The sequence below is a fragment of the Indicator indicator genome, chromosome 17 (assembly GCF_027791375.1).
Source record: "Indicator indicator isolate 239-I01 chromosome 17, UM_Iind_1.1, whole genome shotgun sequence".
Lineage (NCBI taxonomy): Eukaryota > Metazoa > Chordata > Aves > Piciformes > Indicatoridae > Indicator > Indicator indicator.
Window position 1 is genome coordinate 20,275,586 of NC_072026.1, and position 16,718 is coordinate 20,292,303.

Consider the following 16,718-nt stretch of genomic DNA (forward strand, 5'->3'; position numbering starts at 1 on the left):
TCTGTTGTGAATATGAACCTCTAGTAAGGGACCAATTTTCCTTACAAAAGAAAGGTGATAAACTGTGAAGTCAGCAGCTTTCCTGAAGATGAGAAAGACGCTAAACAATTAAGACTCTCACTAATGAGGCCACACCTCTCTGAGCATACTTGAACCTTGGCATCAACTAGTGAATAGAGTGAGCATCAGAAGGGAAGGAAGTCAGGGGAATTCTTCTTGAAGCCCCCTCCCCAAAATTCACCAGAGGGTAGGAGTGAGACATTTGCATACATTAGCATGATGAATATGTTAATCACTGCCAGACATTTAGTGACTATGCCTGGCATGCTGACCTATGTTCTCTGGAAGAGCTCCCACAGCTGGAGTGATGCCCTGTGTGCCCAGCCATGAACACAAATCTCTAACCAGTGCTGGGGAGGGCACTAGCTGTTTTCAGTAATAGAGGCAGCAGAACTGCAACCCCAGGGTCTGCACATGCCTGCCAGGGGACTCAAAATTAATCTCCTTCCAACAGTGAGCCTTCCTGAAGATTCCAATTACCAAATTCTGATTTCTGGGACTAATTGCAATTTAAAAATATATATAGGCAGCTGTTTACTTAAGTATTCAAAGTTACTATCAAAACCAGTCAAGGGTAAAACTTCAGACACCATGTTCTTGCAGTGGTCACAGAGAGAAACCTTCTCTTGATGAAGTGAAAATCGTTTTATAGTTGTTGATCAACATTTTGTTCCAAGCAAGTATTTCTTTCCTGACAGATGTGCTGTATCCATCACGCCAGCATTTAGAGCAATCAGTGTATAAATATAGACTGAAGAACAAACCTTAAAAATCTTCATCTGGATTCTGGAACTGGTACAGGCTACAATAAACCAAAACTTAGCAGGACATGCTTGTCTAAAGCTTATTTGTCACCATCTACTCAGTCACGAAACATGTTTTACAACCAATTAAAATACTATATATAAAGAAAACACACAAAATCTAAACTCTTTCTTGTTAGCAGTCCACACTACACTGCTCCTTATACCAAAACAGGACAAAAGAAGTTCACGGATCTTGGAGCAGCCCAGGACGATCACGACCTCACAAAAGCAGGTTTATTCATCTGAGTCCAGGTCACTGTCTCCTGCAATGGAATGGAAGTCCTCACTGTCTTCCTCATCCTCCGACAGATGGACCTGACTTAACACACTTGGTCCACAACGCTGCTGTTCTTCCTCCTCCTCCTCTTCCGAGATCTCATATCCTCCAATGCTGCTGAAACTCGTATCTCTCGTGTTGGATTTTGGGTCTGGCTCTTCATAGCTGCCATAACTAGAAGAAAGAAGATACTCTTACTATACCATCATTTCAAATCAGCTACTGATACCAACAACTTTGGATTTAACTCCTGTGTAAGTTCTCTGGCTTGAAGTCCTTGTGGAACACCTGGAACCACTGTGCACTTCAATTCCAACTATAGCAAACTTTTTAAAACATAGGAACAGTTCTGATGAAGCAACTGTCTGCTAGCATCATCACCCCACTCTGATAGGGAGGAAAAACAGATCACCACTTCCATCTACAACCTTTGCTGCAGACTGAAAGAGGGTGACAGCTCATTCTAAGCATCTTCTCCAGCATTTTCTGCTGACTATTGTCAACGTACTGGCCTGAACCAACTATTTGCCTGACCCTGCACGGCTACATGTACAGTAATTTATTAGACAAATGTCAGTAATAGCATTAAGGGACTGGAATGCATGAGAAGAAAAAGATCAGAGAATCTAATGCGAATACCTTGCAGGATGGCCAGAGGAAAGAGAGGAGGTCAGTATTCTTTCAGATGAACAGAAAAAAATAAAGGTGATACTGCTGTACTTGCCATTACATAATAATGGAACTCCTTCCAAAATACAGAATGTGCATATTCCTATTCTTTTGGACTTAACTAAGGAAATTCTTACTCTTGGAGAGAAAAACCCAAATAAAACTCCATCAGCTAAATCATGCTTGTGGTTTCAGAGACAACCTATACAAGTCTTTATTCGTCCTGCCTTCAAAAACCACTGGGTACAGGAAATAATCTAACCTACAAGAAAGAACTTTTTTTTTCTTTTTCATTTAACTAACGCTTTTGTTACTGAAAATCTAACAGCAAGACTAAATTTCTCTCAGTAAGAAGTAAATTGCAATTACAGTAACTATGGGTTCAACACCAAAACCAGTGAAAAAATAAAAGAAAAATCACGAGATAGTCTTCAGCTTATTTTTTTTATGATAAACACTTCATATATCCATTAAAAGAAGGCCTTTTGTTTTGAAGAATTATTTTACCAAGGTTCTCAGCTCTAATTACCTAATATTGCTGTCCTCCATAACATGGGATGTCTCCCCACCATCCCCTTCATAAGACATCATGCTTTCTTCATTGTCCATGCCCATCCGTGTGTTCTCTTGCAGAATATGAGGTTGTTTAGGTCTCACTGCACTGGGTTCCACATCTGAGTCACTGCCACTCTCACTCAGTTGTATAGCTGTGTAAGAAACCAACATCTGGTCACAAATCACCAGCCACAGACCTACTGCCGTTGCTTGCAGGCTGCAATACTGACTGTCATCCAAGAGCCTGAAAAAGGCCTTATTTGCTCGTTTTCTCTGAATAACTCCCCCTTCTTCCCACCTACTCGTTTCCAGAAGTCACTACTACCAAACACTGTAAGATTTTCTGCATGGCAAGGTTTTGCAGACAAATAAGGAAAGGATCTTAAGAATCTCCAGACACCCCTCCCAGTTCTTGGTAACACTGAATACACCATTTCACATCAAAATAAATGTTGTGCTTCTACTAAACTGCCAATTCCTGGCTCTGTACAGCACATCCTAGCCCAAACCTTCTCAGAATCACTTGCAGTTTCACTTTCTGAAATAAAATTGACCAGTTCTTGTGTTAACTCTGCTTTCTTTCAAGTTTGTACTTAGATCACTCCCGTTCCACACTGTTTTCAGTTCCGTTTATGTTCATCTGGCTTTCTCATCTTGCTCTTTGGCCTTTCTTCCTCTTTTGACTACCAGACCATCCTAGTTATGCTCTGTGCTCTCTACTGGACATTTTTGTCATGGAAGATGAGCAGATCAGCTGCTTTGTGAACAAACAGTTCTTATTCGACCTTTAATAAAAAAAGACACTTACATGAGAAAGGATTATCTCCCTCTTCTTCACTCCCATCATCATCATCCTCTCCATCTGACATGAGCAAATCTTCATAGAGGACACTGGCCTGGGGCTGCTGTGCTGATCCCTCTTCTTCATCAGCAAGATCACCATCTGCATCTTCAACTTCCTAGGTCATAGAGAACAGGACTAGTGAAGATCAAACAACACACAAACCCCTGCTGCCATTTCTAGCAGATGCCCTTTCATTATCACTCTTCATTCCAAAGTACTCCTTTTGTAATGTGACATTTTCCAACTACATTTGAGTCTGCCTATTGCTGTCTTTCAGGGTGGCAGACAGAGCAGACAACCCCTACACTATGGGGACTTCTACCACAAGTAAGCAACTCGACACAGGAAACTGTGACTGTGATTTCTGTAAATACACTCACTGGGGCTGGAGTCTTAGGTTTCCCATCATCCTCCTCATCAAACCCTTCAATATCTACGTCAGAGTCTTCCTCGCCCAGCCTACCTCGCCCCTGGCGCATCTGAATGGGGAACACAAACAGCAATTCCATCATTAGCAAACACCAGGCAGTACACAGCTGTATCCACCCATACACAGCAGCACCAAGGCACCACTGGCATAAACCAAAGGCTACACTGCCATCTGCACCAGAAAGATGAGTGCAGGAGTACACAGGGGAAACCACAAAAAGAGAAATATTTGTATATCAGAGCAAGGATTCTTTCTGTCGTTATTCCAAGATCAGGGAGCACACAGTCTACAGACACTTTTAATCTGATGTGCTCATTCTTGAAAAGGGAGGCTGCAGCCTTACAGCAGCAGAGTTCTCTATTTACCTGGATATTCCTGGGAAATACCACTAGATACTGCTTATTTGCACTAAATATTTTAAAAGCAGGCAGTTTTCAACAAATCTTCTGCCCATCCCTCTCCTATTCTTCCCTCAGTCACCATGAGTCTAACGTAGAGAAGACACACAGGTTTTGTCTCTATAAATTCAAAGTTGAAAACTTCTAAATCTAGAAGGCATTCTCAAAGCTACAGAGAGGCACAAAACTATTCATAATCAATCTGTTTGTCTAGACTGCTCAGAAAGAGCTCTCACTGATCTTCCTGTCTCATGGCCCTCCTCATCTTCATGTTCCTGGTAGTTAACTTTCATGGTCATATTACTGCATTTCTTTCTGCTATTCCCTCTCTTCCAACAATTTTTTGTTGTTGTTAATACAGAATAAAGACTAAGAAAAAATAGTTCATGGTTACTGTAACAGCTTCATTTATATTGATTTAATACCTTTAACCTCTCTACTTTGTTGTTTTTTTTTTCCTTTTACAACTACAAGGTACCTCCAGTGGAAACCATCTCTTCCTAATTGTTTGTACCACTTCTAATTGTCACTGGATAACCCTATAAATAATCTAATTATCATATTGGCTTCACTCATGTTGGTAAAGATGTGCAGGGCAATGTCAGGAGGAAGGAGCCAGGCTCTGCTCAGGGATGTCCAAGGACAGCACAAGGGGCACTGGGGGCAAGCTGAAGCAGAGGAGGTGCCATGGGAACAGAAGGGAAAACTTTGTCACCGTGAGGCTGCTGGAGCCCTGGAGCAGGCTGCCCAGAGAGGTTGTGGAGCCTCCTTCTCTGGTGACATTCCAAACCCACCTGGATGTGTTCCTGTGTGACCTGACCTGGGTGATCCTGCTCTGGCAGGCAAGGTGGACTCAATGATCCTTTGAGGTCCCTTCTAATCCCTACCATTCTGTGATTCCATGATCTTCCAAATCTGCAGAATATACTTCACCATTTCCCTATTCAGAACCAACAATGGATTGCACATTAGTGCTTTGTAGCATGAGTCACCAGGTTTCTACTCCCAGAAGTAACGAAGCAAACAAATATCTGGCCTTAGGCAGATTCTTTTGCAGCTTTTGATTCTCTATCCTTTGTTTTGCAGCCTTAATTCCCAGTGCTCCTGATATTTTCCATTTTTCCTCAGAGCAGTCAAAATGAAGGAAATTGCACAACTTTTGCAAAGGATTCCCTTCTCTGCTCCTGAAGCTTGCTGATCTTTGTCACCTGTTTCCTACAAAGAATTGCCTCCTGTCAGTAATTTGCTCATACAACTCAACTCTCCAACCACATGAAAAAATGGAGGATTCTGACCTGAGTTCCTCTCTTCTCTGGGGTAGTGATGGGAGTGTCCATAGCAGACAAATTGCTCTCATCTTGATAGATTGAAGCATCATGTGACATACTGAGGGAAGTGTTGGTGTCATACAAATCAGGTGGCTAAAGTATATGTGGAAACAGGAGACACAGCATTCTCAGGCACTGAACTGAGACTAGAACAGTATCTTGACAGGCAAGACTGGGATTTCAGGATTCAATGCAAAATGCTTTTTTTTGCCATGGTGTTTACATCATTAAACACTGCTTAATCCAAATGAGCTATTGATTCCTAAAGAACAAATGTGGCAAAATTCAGTGGCTCATCACTTCAGGTTTGAAGTTTGCCAAAGAGCAGATCTGAAAAGAGAAGTCAGCATTTCTGTGCAGTGCAATCCTACAGAGGCTAACATTGGAAATGAGCTCAAAAAGGATTAGGCAGAGTTATAAAGTCTTTCTACAGCTCATAAATACTGTGGTTCAGATGCAAGACCAGTTTAAGGTGCCTGAACAGCCAGTTGCCAGAAGCAAAGAGGCTTCAGTGTAAGGATCACTGTATGTTTGCATCCACTTACTTCTGGTCCCTGCAGAGACAGAACATTCGATTATATCAACCTTTGGTTCGACTCAGCACCGCCCTTTTAATTTCCATTCCTAAGCTGGAAATGATGTTGCAACCACAAATGCTGCTATCAGAACTGGGAAGAGCCTAACACATGTGAAGTAGCAAAGCTTCAACTTTCAATCAATTCTATGTAAATCACTGTCTCAAGATACCCTAAAGCTGACAAAGGCAACAAAGAGGGGGGAGTGGATATGGTGTTCTAAAAGCCAATCTGCAGTTTGCATGCCATTTGACTTCTGAAGAGTTAATGTAGTAGCACTTTGATAAATACACAGTTTATACATCATGACAATCCTTCAAGTGTGTAAGAGCAGCAACAATATAATTTACATTAGGCAAAGTAGGCTTACTAAGAACGTAAACAGACATGTAAACCACAGACAGCTCTCTACTTGCTGTATTTGCTTTTTATATCCCAAGTCTAAGTCCTGATGACTCTTAGGGGGAGATAAATATTAGTCACACTTCACTGACCACATCAGGCAGTTTCTTTGCTCATAGCAATAAGCCTCTTCAACAGTATCTCCACCAAACAGCTTTCTGGCTCCTCAGCATTACAGCATTGCTGTTTTTTCTTGTTCTCCTCACCTTCTCATTGTTTGCTTCTGACGGTTTCTAACTGCTACACTTGCAGAGTATTTCAATTTCCCACCAACATTCAGTTGTACCTGACTGTACACAACTCATCTTGAGACCAGTTTTGCAAGTTGCTTGGAAAATTGCCTTCTTACCTGACTGTACACAACTCATCTTGAGACTAGTTTTGCAAGTTGCTTGGAAAATTACCTTCTTTTTCTTAGATACTTCACTCTGAAGCATTATAACCACTTCCCATATTTATCATTAGAAAACAGCTGTTAGCAAATCACCTGACTCTACTAAAAAACTGCAGACAGCACCTCAAGATGAAACATCCAGAAGACTGAAACTAGAAGGAAGTGAAAGCTTTGCTTAGTCACTTGCCTGTGGAGTGTAGGGACCAGGGGTCATAGGATCAAGACTTTCCAGATCTGCCTCCTCCAGTGCTGCTTCCTTAGCTGTAGAGATGTCTCTCTCAAGTTGAGTGAGGTGCTCGTCGTACTACAGACAGAGACATTTGCTAAGTTGCAGAACAGAAAACTGAAACATACAAAACTATACAGCTGTCCACATACCTCAGCCAGAGTTTGGTAACAGATGTTTACAATCTCCTGGGCTGTTTTTGTGTACTGACTCTCTGGCCCTGTAGTAAGAAACAAACCTTTTTATGCATTTTGACATTTGCTCACTTCCAGCTGATGAGACAGAGACTGGGTTTGGTTACACAGCTCTCATGACACAGACACCTAAATCCTAACACCTTCCAATCTAAGGAGAAACATAAAGCAGGTTTTATATTCAGCTAACAAAGAGCAGCCAGTTTGTTCCAGCATTAAAAACATTATTTAGGAGGCAGTAAGGCTGTAACCTGTGAGGCTCAAGGAATTTCCCAGAAACAAATCAGTGAAGCACAGATGTGTACTGAACAAGTAGAAAACCCTCTCCAGATGCAACTACACAAGATGTTATATAAAGCACCATGTGACAATGAAAATGTCGCTGTTTAAAGCATCTTTTCTTTCACAGGAAAGAAAAGCAAAGCAATAATCAAGTTCAGGATTCACAACTTCAGGCTTTGACATTACTACAGAAGAGCACAAATGCAGTCACTTAAGCACAGGAGGCAGCTGAAGCCTTACTTGCACCACCTACCATTGTACTTAATGCTGTTGGCAAGGATGAGGTTAACATCATCCAGGAAAGCCTCTCTGTTCTGGTATTTGTGTTTGGAGATATTCTGGAAGAGATTGTCAGCCAGTAAGTCATCAACTCTGAACATTTCTCAAGTGGCTGCTCAGTTCAAGCTACGCACCTTGCGGATAGTCTCCAGATCCATGGGATTAGTGATCACCTTGTAGTAGTCAGGAACAAACTTTTTGTTAACTGGATGATGAAATGGCCAAGACTGAATGGAACAAAAAATAAAAAAACAAACACAAGTTTAGAAAACTTCTGTGTACAACATTTTACTGTTTGAGCTACAAATCTCATAAAGCAATTCTCCAATACTCAAAATGTAAGAGTATTTGTGACAAGGCATCTTGGATCCAGTATTTTAGCTTCAGGAGGGACATGGAAAAAAAGATCTACCATTTGGATTTTTGAGACATTAAGCTCTCTCTTCTTCAGTCTAACCAGGACAGGTTGTTCCTTACCCCATTCAGACACAGTACACTGAATACAATACTATACATGACACTGAAGGCATTCTCTGCTTCTGCTCTGCTCTGATGAGACCTCACCTGCAATGCTCTGGTGCCCCCAGCACAAGGACACTGAACTGCTGGAAAGGGTCCAGAGGAGGCCAGGAAGATGATCAGAGGCTACTGCAATGCTTGGTAAACCCGAGCAACTAGAAACCAGCTTGTGCTTCATTTGCACCTGAGAACCGTAGCTTTCCAGCATGCTTCCAGAGCTATCAAAGCAAGTGCAGAAGTGTATGCTTTGGAGTAACCATGCTTCATAAAAAGCATACTAAAGGGAGGCTGACACAGATACTACACCGGAGTGAGATCAGCAGGACCTTCTGGACCTTTGTGCTAGTGAAGGGGATGAGCACAGGAGTGTCTATGCCAGTAAGAAAATCACAGCCCACCTCTGTGACAGAGCGCTCTTGGGTTTAGCCGTTTGTTTGTTTTTGCTGGGGAGAGGGAGGTTGTTTTGTTTGGGGTTGTCTGTTGCAGTGCACTAACAACCACAATGTAAATACACAGCCATGGGATAACAGCACCATCACCAGCATGTTCTGCACGTCACACACATACTCTCTACTCAAGCTACATACATCTGCAACTGCCATCATCTTTTGAGTGACAATGTTATCCAAAATGAAGGAAAATGCTACTTGATCATCATCATCCAGGAGAGGATTAATTGCTTTTTCTAATCGAGCCAGTTTATCTTCTTTCTGCAAGAAAAGCAAGGAACATCAGTGGCTGGCCCAAGATTAGTAACTGTTAATATCAGAATACTCTGTCACAAAGAGACTCCCACTCACCATTTTATGAAGATAATTGTGTGTAAGGGGGAATAATAGCCTAGCTATCAGTCTGCATACATGATAAAGTAACTTGAGTGACAAATGAACACCTGTTTTTGATAAAGACTCCAATGTGAACTGTTTAAAATCATAAACATTCAAATACAACCCAGGCTGTACGCAGGAGTTTCCTTATTCTTCTACTCCCCTTAAAGCCTTGTGTTTTGTCTACTTATGCCCTTTATCCTCAGACTCTTTAACCACCACTGCTCATCCCCCCCTCCCCGCCTCCATTCTGATTACAGCTCATTCACAAGACTTGCCTCTTTTAGCTTTTCATCACACAGGTCCAGCATGGACTGAGATATCTGCGTCAGTGAGTGCTTTGGCCCTGCAAACATGCAACGAATCTAGTCAGATACTCCAGCCTGATTAAAAAGGTAAATCATGGCAGTGTGGCTTCCTGCTTACTCCTAAGGCATCAGTGATGCTATTTCTAGCACTGCTGGAAGTATATCCTCAAGTATATCCTGAAGACACACAGTTCAGTATGGATTTTACATGGGATAAGATTACTTGTAGCAAATACTCACACTTCTGGTATACATTCTGTCAAGGTTGGGAAACCCTATGGGAAAGCAGCAGTGCCTGTGGAAGCCTGGCCCTACTGGCAAAACATTTGGAGCTGAGGTGATGAAATTTTTGTTTTCTTGACTAAAAACAGTCAGCGCAGCAGAACTGATAAGGAAGGTAAAACGGACATTTAAGGAATATTTGGAAAATCACAGCTTAAAATAATCCCACAATTCTTCAGCCACAGGTATTTGCAGAAGAACTATGAAAAATATCTCATTTATTAGGATATAAAGAGCCATAAGAATAATAAAGGGAGCAGTAAAGGCACAAAACCTGTCAGTGTCACCCTGAATGTTGCACAGCTCAGAGTTACTCAGGGGCAGCTGGGAGATTCTTCTGTCTATCAAGGGGTTAATGAAGGAAAGGAGGTTTAGACTGGATCCGAGGAAAACGTTCTTCAGTATAAGGGTGACGAGACTCTGGAACAGGCTGCCCAGGGAGGTTGTGGCTGCCTTTGCCCAGGGGCTATTCAAGGCCAGGTTGGATGAGGCCTTGAGCAGCTGAATCTAGTTGAGAGGTGTCCCTGCGCATAGCAGTGAGGTTGGAGTAGATGAGCTCTGAGGTCCCTTCCAACCTGAGACATTCTGCGAATAAGACCTTTCTAGCAGTGGTCAGAATAGAGCTGACCTGAAGTTGCTCAGTCAGCACTTCTCACCGGCAGATACAGGCTCTATTGCAGAACTTATTTTATTAATTTTTTTTTAATCCTTCTGACCTTCCCAAATAGGGAAAAATTTATTGCGACTAAGAACCAAAATATGCAAACTGTACTAAAAGCTGCATGCTCCAAGGCAATGACTTCAAAGGGTGCGAACTATTCCTGTTTGTACTGGTCTGCCCAGAGCCTTCTCTTCTCTCTCCAGGCTAAACAACCCCAGTTCCCTCAGCCTGTCCTTGTTGCAGAGGGTGCTCCAACACCCTGAATTTCAGGTACTACAATACAATCATTTAGTTACTGATAATGCTAGAGTCCACCGCTTTCTCATTTATGAATTAGCTCATTAATGGTCTGTCAGATATATGTGGAGAAACGTCCGTTTATGTTTGCCATCTGACAGCGAGTTTAATCTGCTCTCCCACTGCATTCATTAGTTCTAAAAGCTCCACACCTCATCCATGTACAACACATCAGTGGAGGAAGCTTCCCTGCATGGTAAGCAGCCTACCATTGTATGTGGCACTGTTCTTAACAATGAGCTCCAGATGCTCTCTGAACTCTTCTCGGGAGGGGTACTGCCGCTTGCGGACATTTTCACGCAAGGTCTGCAAATCCATGGGCCGAGTGATAATCTTGTAATAATCTTTGACAACTTTGGGATTTACAGGGGTATGGAAGGGGTATGTCTGAGGATGAAAAAGAGAAAAGAAATGCTTAACACAGTACTGGCACAGTTAACCTCACTGTAACCTCTGCATCTGAACAGGCACTACCATAGAAAATGTTCACACGATCAATTCTTTAACTACACCAAGGAGAACAGGATAAACTCAGTCCCACAGTGGCTATCACTTTCTTCTACAACATGTTCCTTAACAACATGAGGAGAAGAAATATCTCTCAATTCTCAGATGGTATTTGGTGCCTGGATGATGCCCTGGTCGTAGCCCCAGCGCTGGCCCAACACAGGTGCCCATGGTCCCCACCATTTCCACCTGCCCCTGCACATCCCTTGCAGGGCAGAGGCCTCTCCCACAGCCCTTCAGATGGATTTATATTAAAGGCCACTTTTGCAGTTATGCAGCAAAAAGCCAATAAACTGAATTTTAAATTCTCATTTTAAATCAAATCTTCCATCTAATCTTTTGATTTTGCAAGTTTCTGGTAAGTTCATTCAGAAACAGCAAAGTACCAAATTTTCTCCAATGACACACATAAAAGTATTCCACATCAGGGCAGACAACTGGCACAGCACTCATCTGAGCAAACACTGGCCTGATTTTGGTGTCTACAATGCACAACCTAGTTTGACCTAAGACATGTTTGTGGTCTCACAGCTTCCACTTACATTAGGAAGATCCCTTATGTCATTGATGATGCCCTCTAAGATGGATGACAACGTCACCATGGGATCTGTTCGCCGCCGATGGATAGATTTATGAGGACGCTAAAGAAATCAGAAGCAGAAAAATTGAGGCAGTTCCAAGATGCAGAATATTTACCCCAGAAATCCTAAGCAATTTGGCTCATTAATTCCCTGGGCACATGGAGGACTCACAGGACTAGTAAAGCAACTGGCCAGTTGGTACAAACAGAACTAGGATGCTGCCATCAGCTCAGGGACACCTGCACTCACATTCAGGTAGTCACAGTGAACAGTTGTCCCCACTCGCCTCTTCTTCTTTGGAGGGAGCTGCTGCTTAGGAAACTTCAGAACTAGCGACTTCCTGCGAACCTCATCCGCACTAGGGGAAAAAACAAAAAGGTTCATGGGTTCTCCAGCCTTTTTGTGAATCCAGACCATTTTTTTCCCCAGAACTGGTGCTGGTCCCATCTGTCATAATACCAACTACACACTCAAAATCTGGTACTAGTGGTCTGTGGAATGCCCTGCCATTTCACCTTCATGATTAATACACATACTGAGTACTTTCCACTAAGCTCTAACTTGTTTTTTCCTTTGGTATCTCTGCTTTTTCCCATACCTCTCAATCAGTTGTTTGCCCAGGACAATTTTTGTTCCTTCTACTTTGATGAGTTCTTCGTTGTCATTGTGAATGACTGTTTTTTCCAGCTCTTCCTCCTGCTCCTCTGTCATTGCAACAGGATTAGAAGGTGGGGCATTGGTTTGGTAGTAAAGAGGACAGAACTTATTAGTCCTCATATGGCCAATTGCACCACATGCTCCACATTTTAGCTGCAAAAATACAAGACAATAGATGAGAATCCATACAGAAGCTCCTAGCTCAGAGGCAAAGTATCAGTGGAATCCCTTAGTCAGACATCTAGAACACTGCTAGAACAGAAAACCTCTGCCCTCCCAGGACCTGTTAGCACACTTCACATATGAATGTGCTTACTTTTAAGTCTGGACGCTCTTTCATTTTCTTGGGTTTCTTTTCTGGAGGGCCCTTGAGTTTCTCCTTCTCTTGGTTCCTCTTTAACCGCCGCAGTTGTTCTTGGATCCGGCGCCGTTCCTTCCGCATCTCCTCACGGTGCTGTTCGTCAAACAGAGCAAACTTCCGTCTAGGCAAACGGAAAACAGACGCCAAACAAAACAAAACACAGGTCTTTTTCTGCTGAGTTGATGATTCACCAAGTACTCTTCTGCCAGCTCACTCACTGAACAACATTCAGAACACCCTCCAAACACCCTCTCTACACAACTATGCTGGACTTTCACACCAAATTCTACATTTCTTCATACTGCCTACAGGTAAAGTTAAAGATTAAAAAAAAAAAAAAAGACAAAGGAAAGCACCACACAGGTCTCACATGAACTCCTCGTCCTTGGTGGTCCGTATGCGGCAGTAGGCGTCGATGACAGCCGGCTTGCGGACAGTCTCACACCTGACGTACTCCTTCCCATCCTCGTCTCGGAATGTGCGGTAGATTTTGAGGCGGCGGCCGGTGGCAGAGGAATTAAGACTGGTGACAGAGGCAGTGTCATCATCTTTGTGAGAGTTTGCTGAGATGCCAGAGGCTGATGCTGCAGGAGAGTGGTTGCTTTACTTTGTACTTTTTCCACACTATAGAAACATCACTGCTTGAATACAGAACATTCTTGGCTTAAAAACTTCCCCATTCAGCCAAACTAAGCAGTACAAGTCTGGGGGGTTTCATTCATTCGTGTTCTCTTACCATGACACAGTATCAGCCTAAAACCAAGGCTAAACTACTGAGTTATCCACATGGATTATAAAGCCAGAAGAAACAGCCACAGTCACCATGGGCCTGCAGGTGCCTAAGTGCAACCTGTCAGGCAACTGCAGCATGGCCCAGCACACTGCTTATAGCTTGAGTGGGTTTGATCCTAAGGATGGAGATCAGGCAGAAACCGAAAAAATCAACAATCATCCAGTTCTCCAGTTAGTGATACAGCCACTGGACTTTTATGTCCAGTGTCTTATACGACCACAAAAGCTTTCCAGCACCATCTATAATTTTGGTTGAGAGATTTTGTTTAAAACAACATTGGGTGTATTTTCATAAAGCAACAATCATGAGCAAATCTTCCTCATTATCCCTTACTGTATTATTCCAGGGTTTTTCTTAATTAGTGATTTATTCTCAGTCTGTGTTTCCAACAGCAACAATAATGCTGACCCAGATGCAGCAGAGCTCAACTTTGCTCATAGATATACAACAACTAACAATGGTGGTCATAAGCAACATCACACAGAATTTCATTGACAAGTGAAACGCTTTCACCTGCCAGCCAGGGACATGTTGAGTCCTCTGTTGGAATGCACTGAAAATTAACAGGTGTCCAGGGGATCCAGAGCTGGAACCTGCCCAACTACCTCCGAAACACACTGCTACAGCATACAGTATGGCAGACACTGTTATCCACCCAAATTCTCTGCCTGTTTCGCAGCCATAGCTGGGTTTAAACACAAGATGCAGTCTGAGCACCCTAAGCTGGCTGCAGGGACCATTTGTGAACACATCTTGAGAAAGCTGCTCAAAAACATCCCCCCTCAAAAACAAACAACAAACCCAAACCCAAAAGAGCATATCTAAAGAAATACCAGTAAGTTTATAGGCCCAAATAAGCAAAGCTATGGTGCAAGGAAAACACCTTACACACATTTTCAGCTAGTAACTGTTCAGCAGAAGGAAGCAGCACATGTAGATTCCTTCCTCCTTTTAAGGAACACACTCTTCTCTGAGAGGCACACAGCAGCACACAAGAGCTCTGCATCCCCTCCCAGGTACATTCTGGTGGTTGAAGTTACTTACACAGCCCCTTTTTGTCTCTCCTGTCCTTTTTGCCCTTCTCTTTGTCATTGCCACTGTCTTCTCCCAGAAGCATCCTTTGCAATTCCTTTCGTTCCTGCTCTTCTCTCTCCCGAGACAGCTGAGAACTAGTTTTCTTGTTCTGTAACATGTTCTCAATATTCTTTCCCATCTCTTCAAAGTCACTGTCTTCAGCTGAGCTGCTATCCGTGTCTGTTGACAGGATCTCAGTGGATTCCAGAACCCTGGAACAGGAGATGACATGAAAGTCTTAGTCCTTGCGTCCTTCTCTCCCCACCAAAAGAAAAAAAAAAAAAAATCAAGCCTGCTGCCTTCCCAGAAACTTAAAGGTAATTTTCAAACCTTTGCATCATTTTTAATATTGGAAATTACTAGGACAAGAAAAGGCACAATATATTCCCTTCTGAGTCCTCCTATAACTCTCATGTCCAAAAGATTAATAGTTCCAAGCCAGTCTTGTCTAACAAGTTGATCTCTTCTTCATCAACAGTACTGTACTCCCTTCTCTGCTCTCAGGTCTTGGATCAGAACAAAGGACAACACATGCATTCTTCAGGCAGTTCTAAAGAACAGGGCACAGAATTGGTAGCTGCTACTCAAGAAGATGACAAAGTGCCAGAGAAACACCTCATGCCATTATACATGGCAGACCATGCAACTCATTCCAAATTTTCCAAAAGATCTACAACACCAGGACACTAAGGCTCACCCATGTTTGTATTAATAGCCAAAGCCTTCTTTCTCAGACCTGCATTCTGTGGGCACAAGCAGTTGAATCCACATCTGTATCACTGCCTACCCATGGGCCCCAGGCTTAAATAGGGCTGGAATCTTAAGGTGGGGAGAGCGTGGAGTTCCAGGCTGTAAACATCAGATAAGAACTTACTTGTTTTGTAAATCAAAGATGCGCTGACACTCTTCTTTGTATCTCTCCTGGTGTTCTGCTACAGAAAACCGAGAGCCACGAGCGAATTTGCTCATGGGACCCTCCCCTGAGCGTGCCTGCTCAGTAGACATCGTCCGCACCACATCAATCACCTCCCACCGGGACAGCTTCTTTATCTGCAAAGAGGGAGACAGACTAGAAACAGCTTTAAAGATGTGCAGCTGAGGTAGCTGACTGTGGATTTCCACACCAGGTCAGAGCAGAAACCTATATGTCCCTTCCACCATTACTGAAGGGGACTCTGCAACCTGCTCCAGGTTCCTGCTCACCTCTTCTTCAGGCACTCCAAATTTACGCAGAAGCTGTTTGGCATTTTTGAGAGATAGGCGGCGCAGATCAGCATCTGTCCCAGTTACTGTCTTCTTCACTGGCTGAGGTTCTTTATCATCCTGTACAGATGAAGATGTGGCCCATTAAAGACATGACACAATAGTCTTTCCTAGACTTGTCTTCTGATATTTTCTTTTTCCAATGCCTGCTATTTACTAAATTTCTCCCACATGACTTTCCAGTTACTGTTCTATGTCCAGCCCAACCTTGGGAACTATACCTTTTGCTGAGTTGGTTTGTTTGGAATCTTCACGTAAGAAAATCCTTCACCACAACCAGTAGGATCTGCTACACCTGTCACTTCTAGGAGGCACTTGCCTTTCATAGCAGCAATGAAGGCTCGTGTGGTGTTCCATGGAGCTGTGCGCACCTGCCAGCAAGAAATTAACCAGGCTTTCACCAACGCTGCTACAGTCAGGACAACTCCAGCTTCTGACTTTTGATTCTTCCAGTCATACTGATTGCTTTTCAATTGACTGATCCTTCAGCCTCTCTGATAAAACCTCAATGAAGAAGTGATAGATAACTCATAAAAGGCATTTAAGGCAAAAATGCTAGTCCTTAATGGGTCTGGCAAGAAGGATCCCCAAAAACCAGGTATAAGGGTGGCAGCAGAACTACCAGCAACGTCACAACAACACTCAATCTGCTGAACCCTACTTTAAATGTCCTTTACATATAAAGACCGTATTTTCCTCCTGCCATGCAGATTTATAAACTAGGAAGTTCATCCATCACTCTGACAGTACCTCATCATCAATCTTCATCTGGAAATCCTCTTCATTCTCCTCTTCTGGTGCAAAGAAGGATTTCTCCCCATAGCCTGCATCCTGCAGAAAGAAAATGAGAACTTCAGGTCATGAAAAGG

General features: G+C 42.9%; 1 protein-coding gene across 1 annotated transcript in view; it reads right to left on the reverse strand.

Moving 5' to 3' along the window:
• Positions 1 to 190: 190 nt before the first annotated feature.
• The window catches only part of TAF1 (TATA-box binding protein associated factor 1), a 33,893-nt gene continuing 17,365 nt past the window's right edge, over positions 191 to 16,718 (reverse strand). Inside the window, 21 exon segments of the mRNA XM_054388743.1 lie at positions 191 to 1,317; positions 2,342 to 2,519; positions 3,176 to 3,326; positions 5,335 to 5,460; positions 6,926 to 7,042; positions 7,117 to 7,184; positions 7,694 to 7,778; positions 7,854 to 7,946; positions 8,826 to 8,948; positions 9,344 to 9,411; positions 10,823 to 11,000; positions 11,663 to 11,761; positions 11,951 to 12,059; positions 12,300 to 12,511; positions 12,675 to 12,840; positions 13,090 to 13,303; positions 14,611 to 14,798; positions 15,461 to 15,636; positions 15,790 to 15,909; positions 16,071 to 16,220; positions 16,600 to 16,680. Of these exon segments, the coding sequence (XP_054244718.1) occupies positions 1,101 to 1,317; positions 2,342 to 2,519; positions 3,176 to 3,326; positions 5,335 to 5,460; positions 6,926 to 7,042; positions 7,117 to 7,184; positions 7,694 to 7,778; positions 7,854 to 7,946; positions 8,826 to 8,948; positions 9,344 to 9,411; positions 10,823 to 11,000; positions 11,663 to 11,761; positions 11,951 to 12,059; positions 12,300 to 12,511; positions 12,675 to 12,840; positions 13,090 to 13,303; positions 14,611 to 14,798; positions 15,461 to 15,636; positions 15,790 to 15,909; positions 16,071 to 16,220; positions 16,600 to 16,680 (2,919 nt within the window). The 3' untranslated portion in view covers positions 191 to 1,100.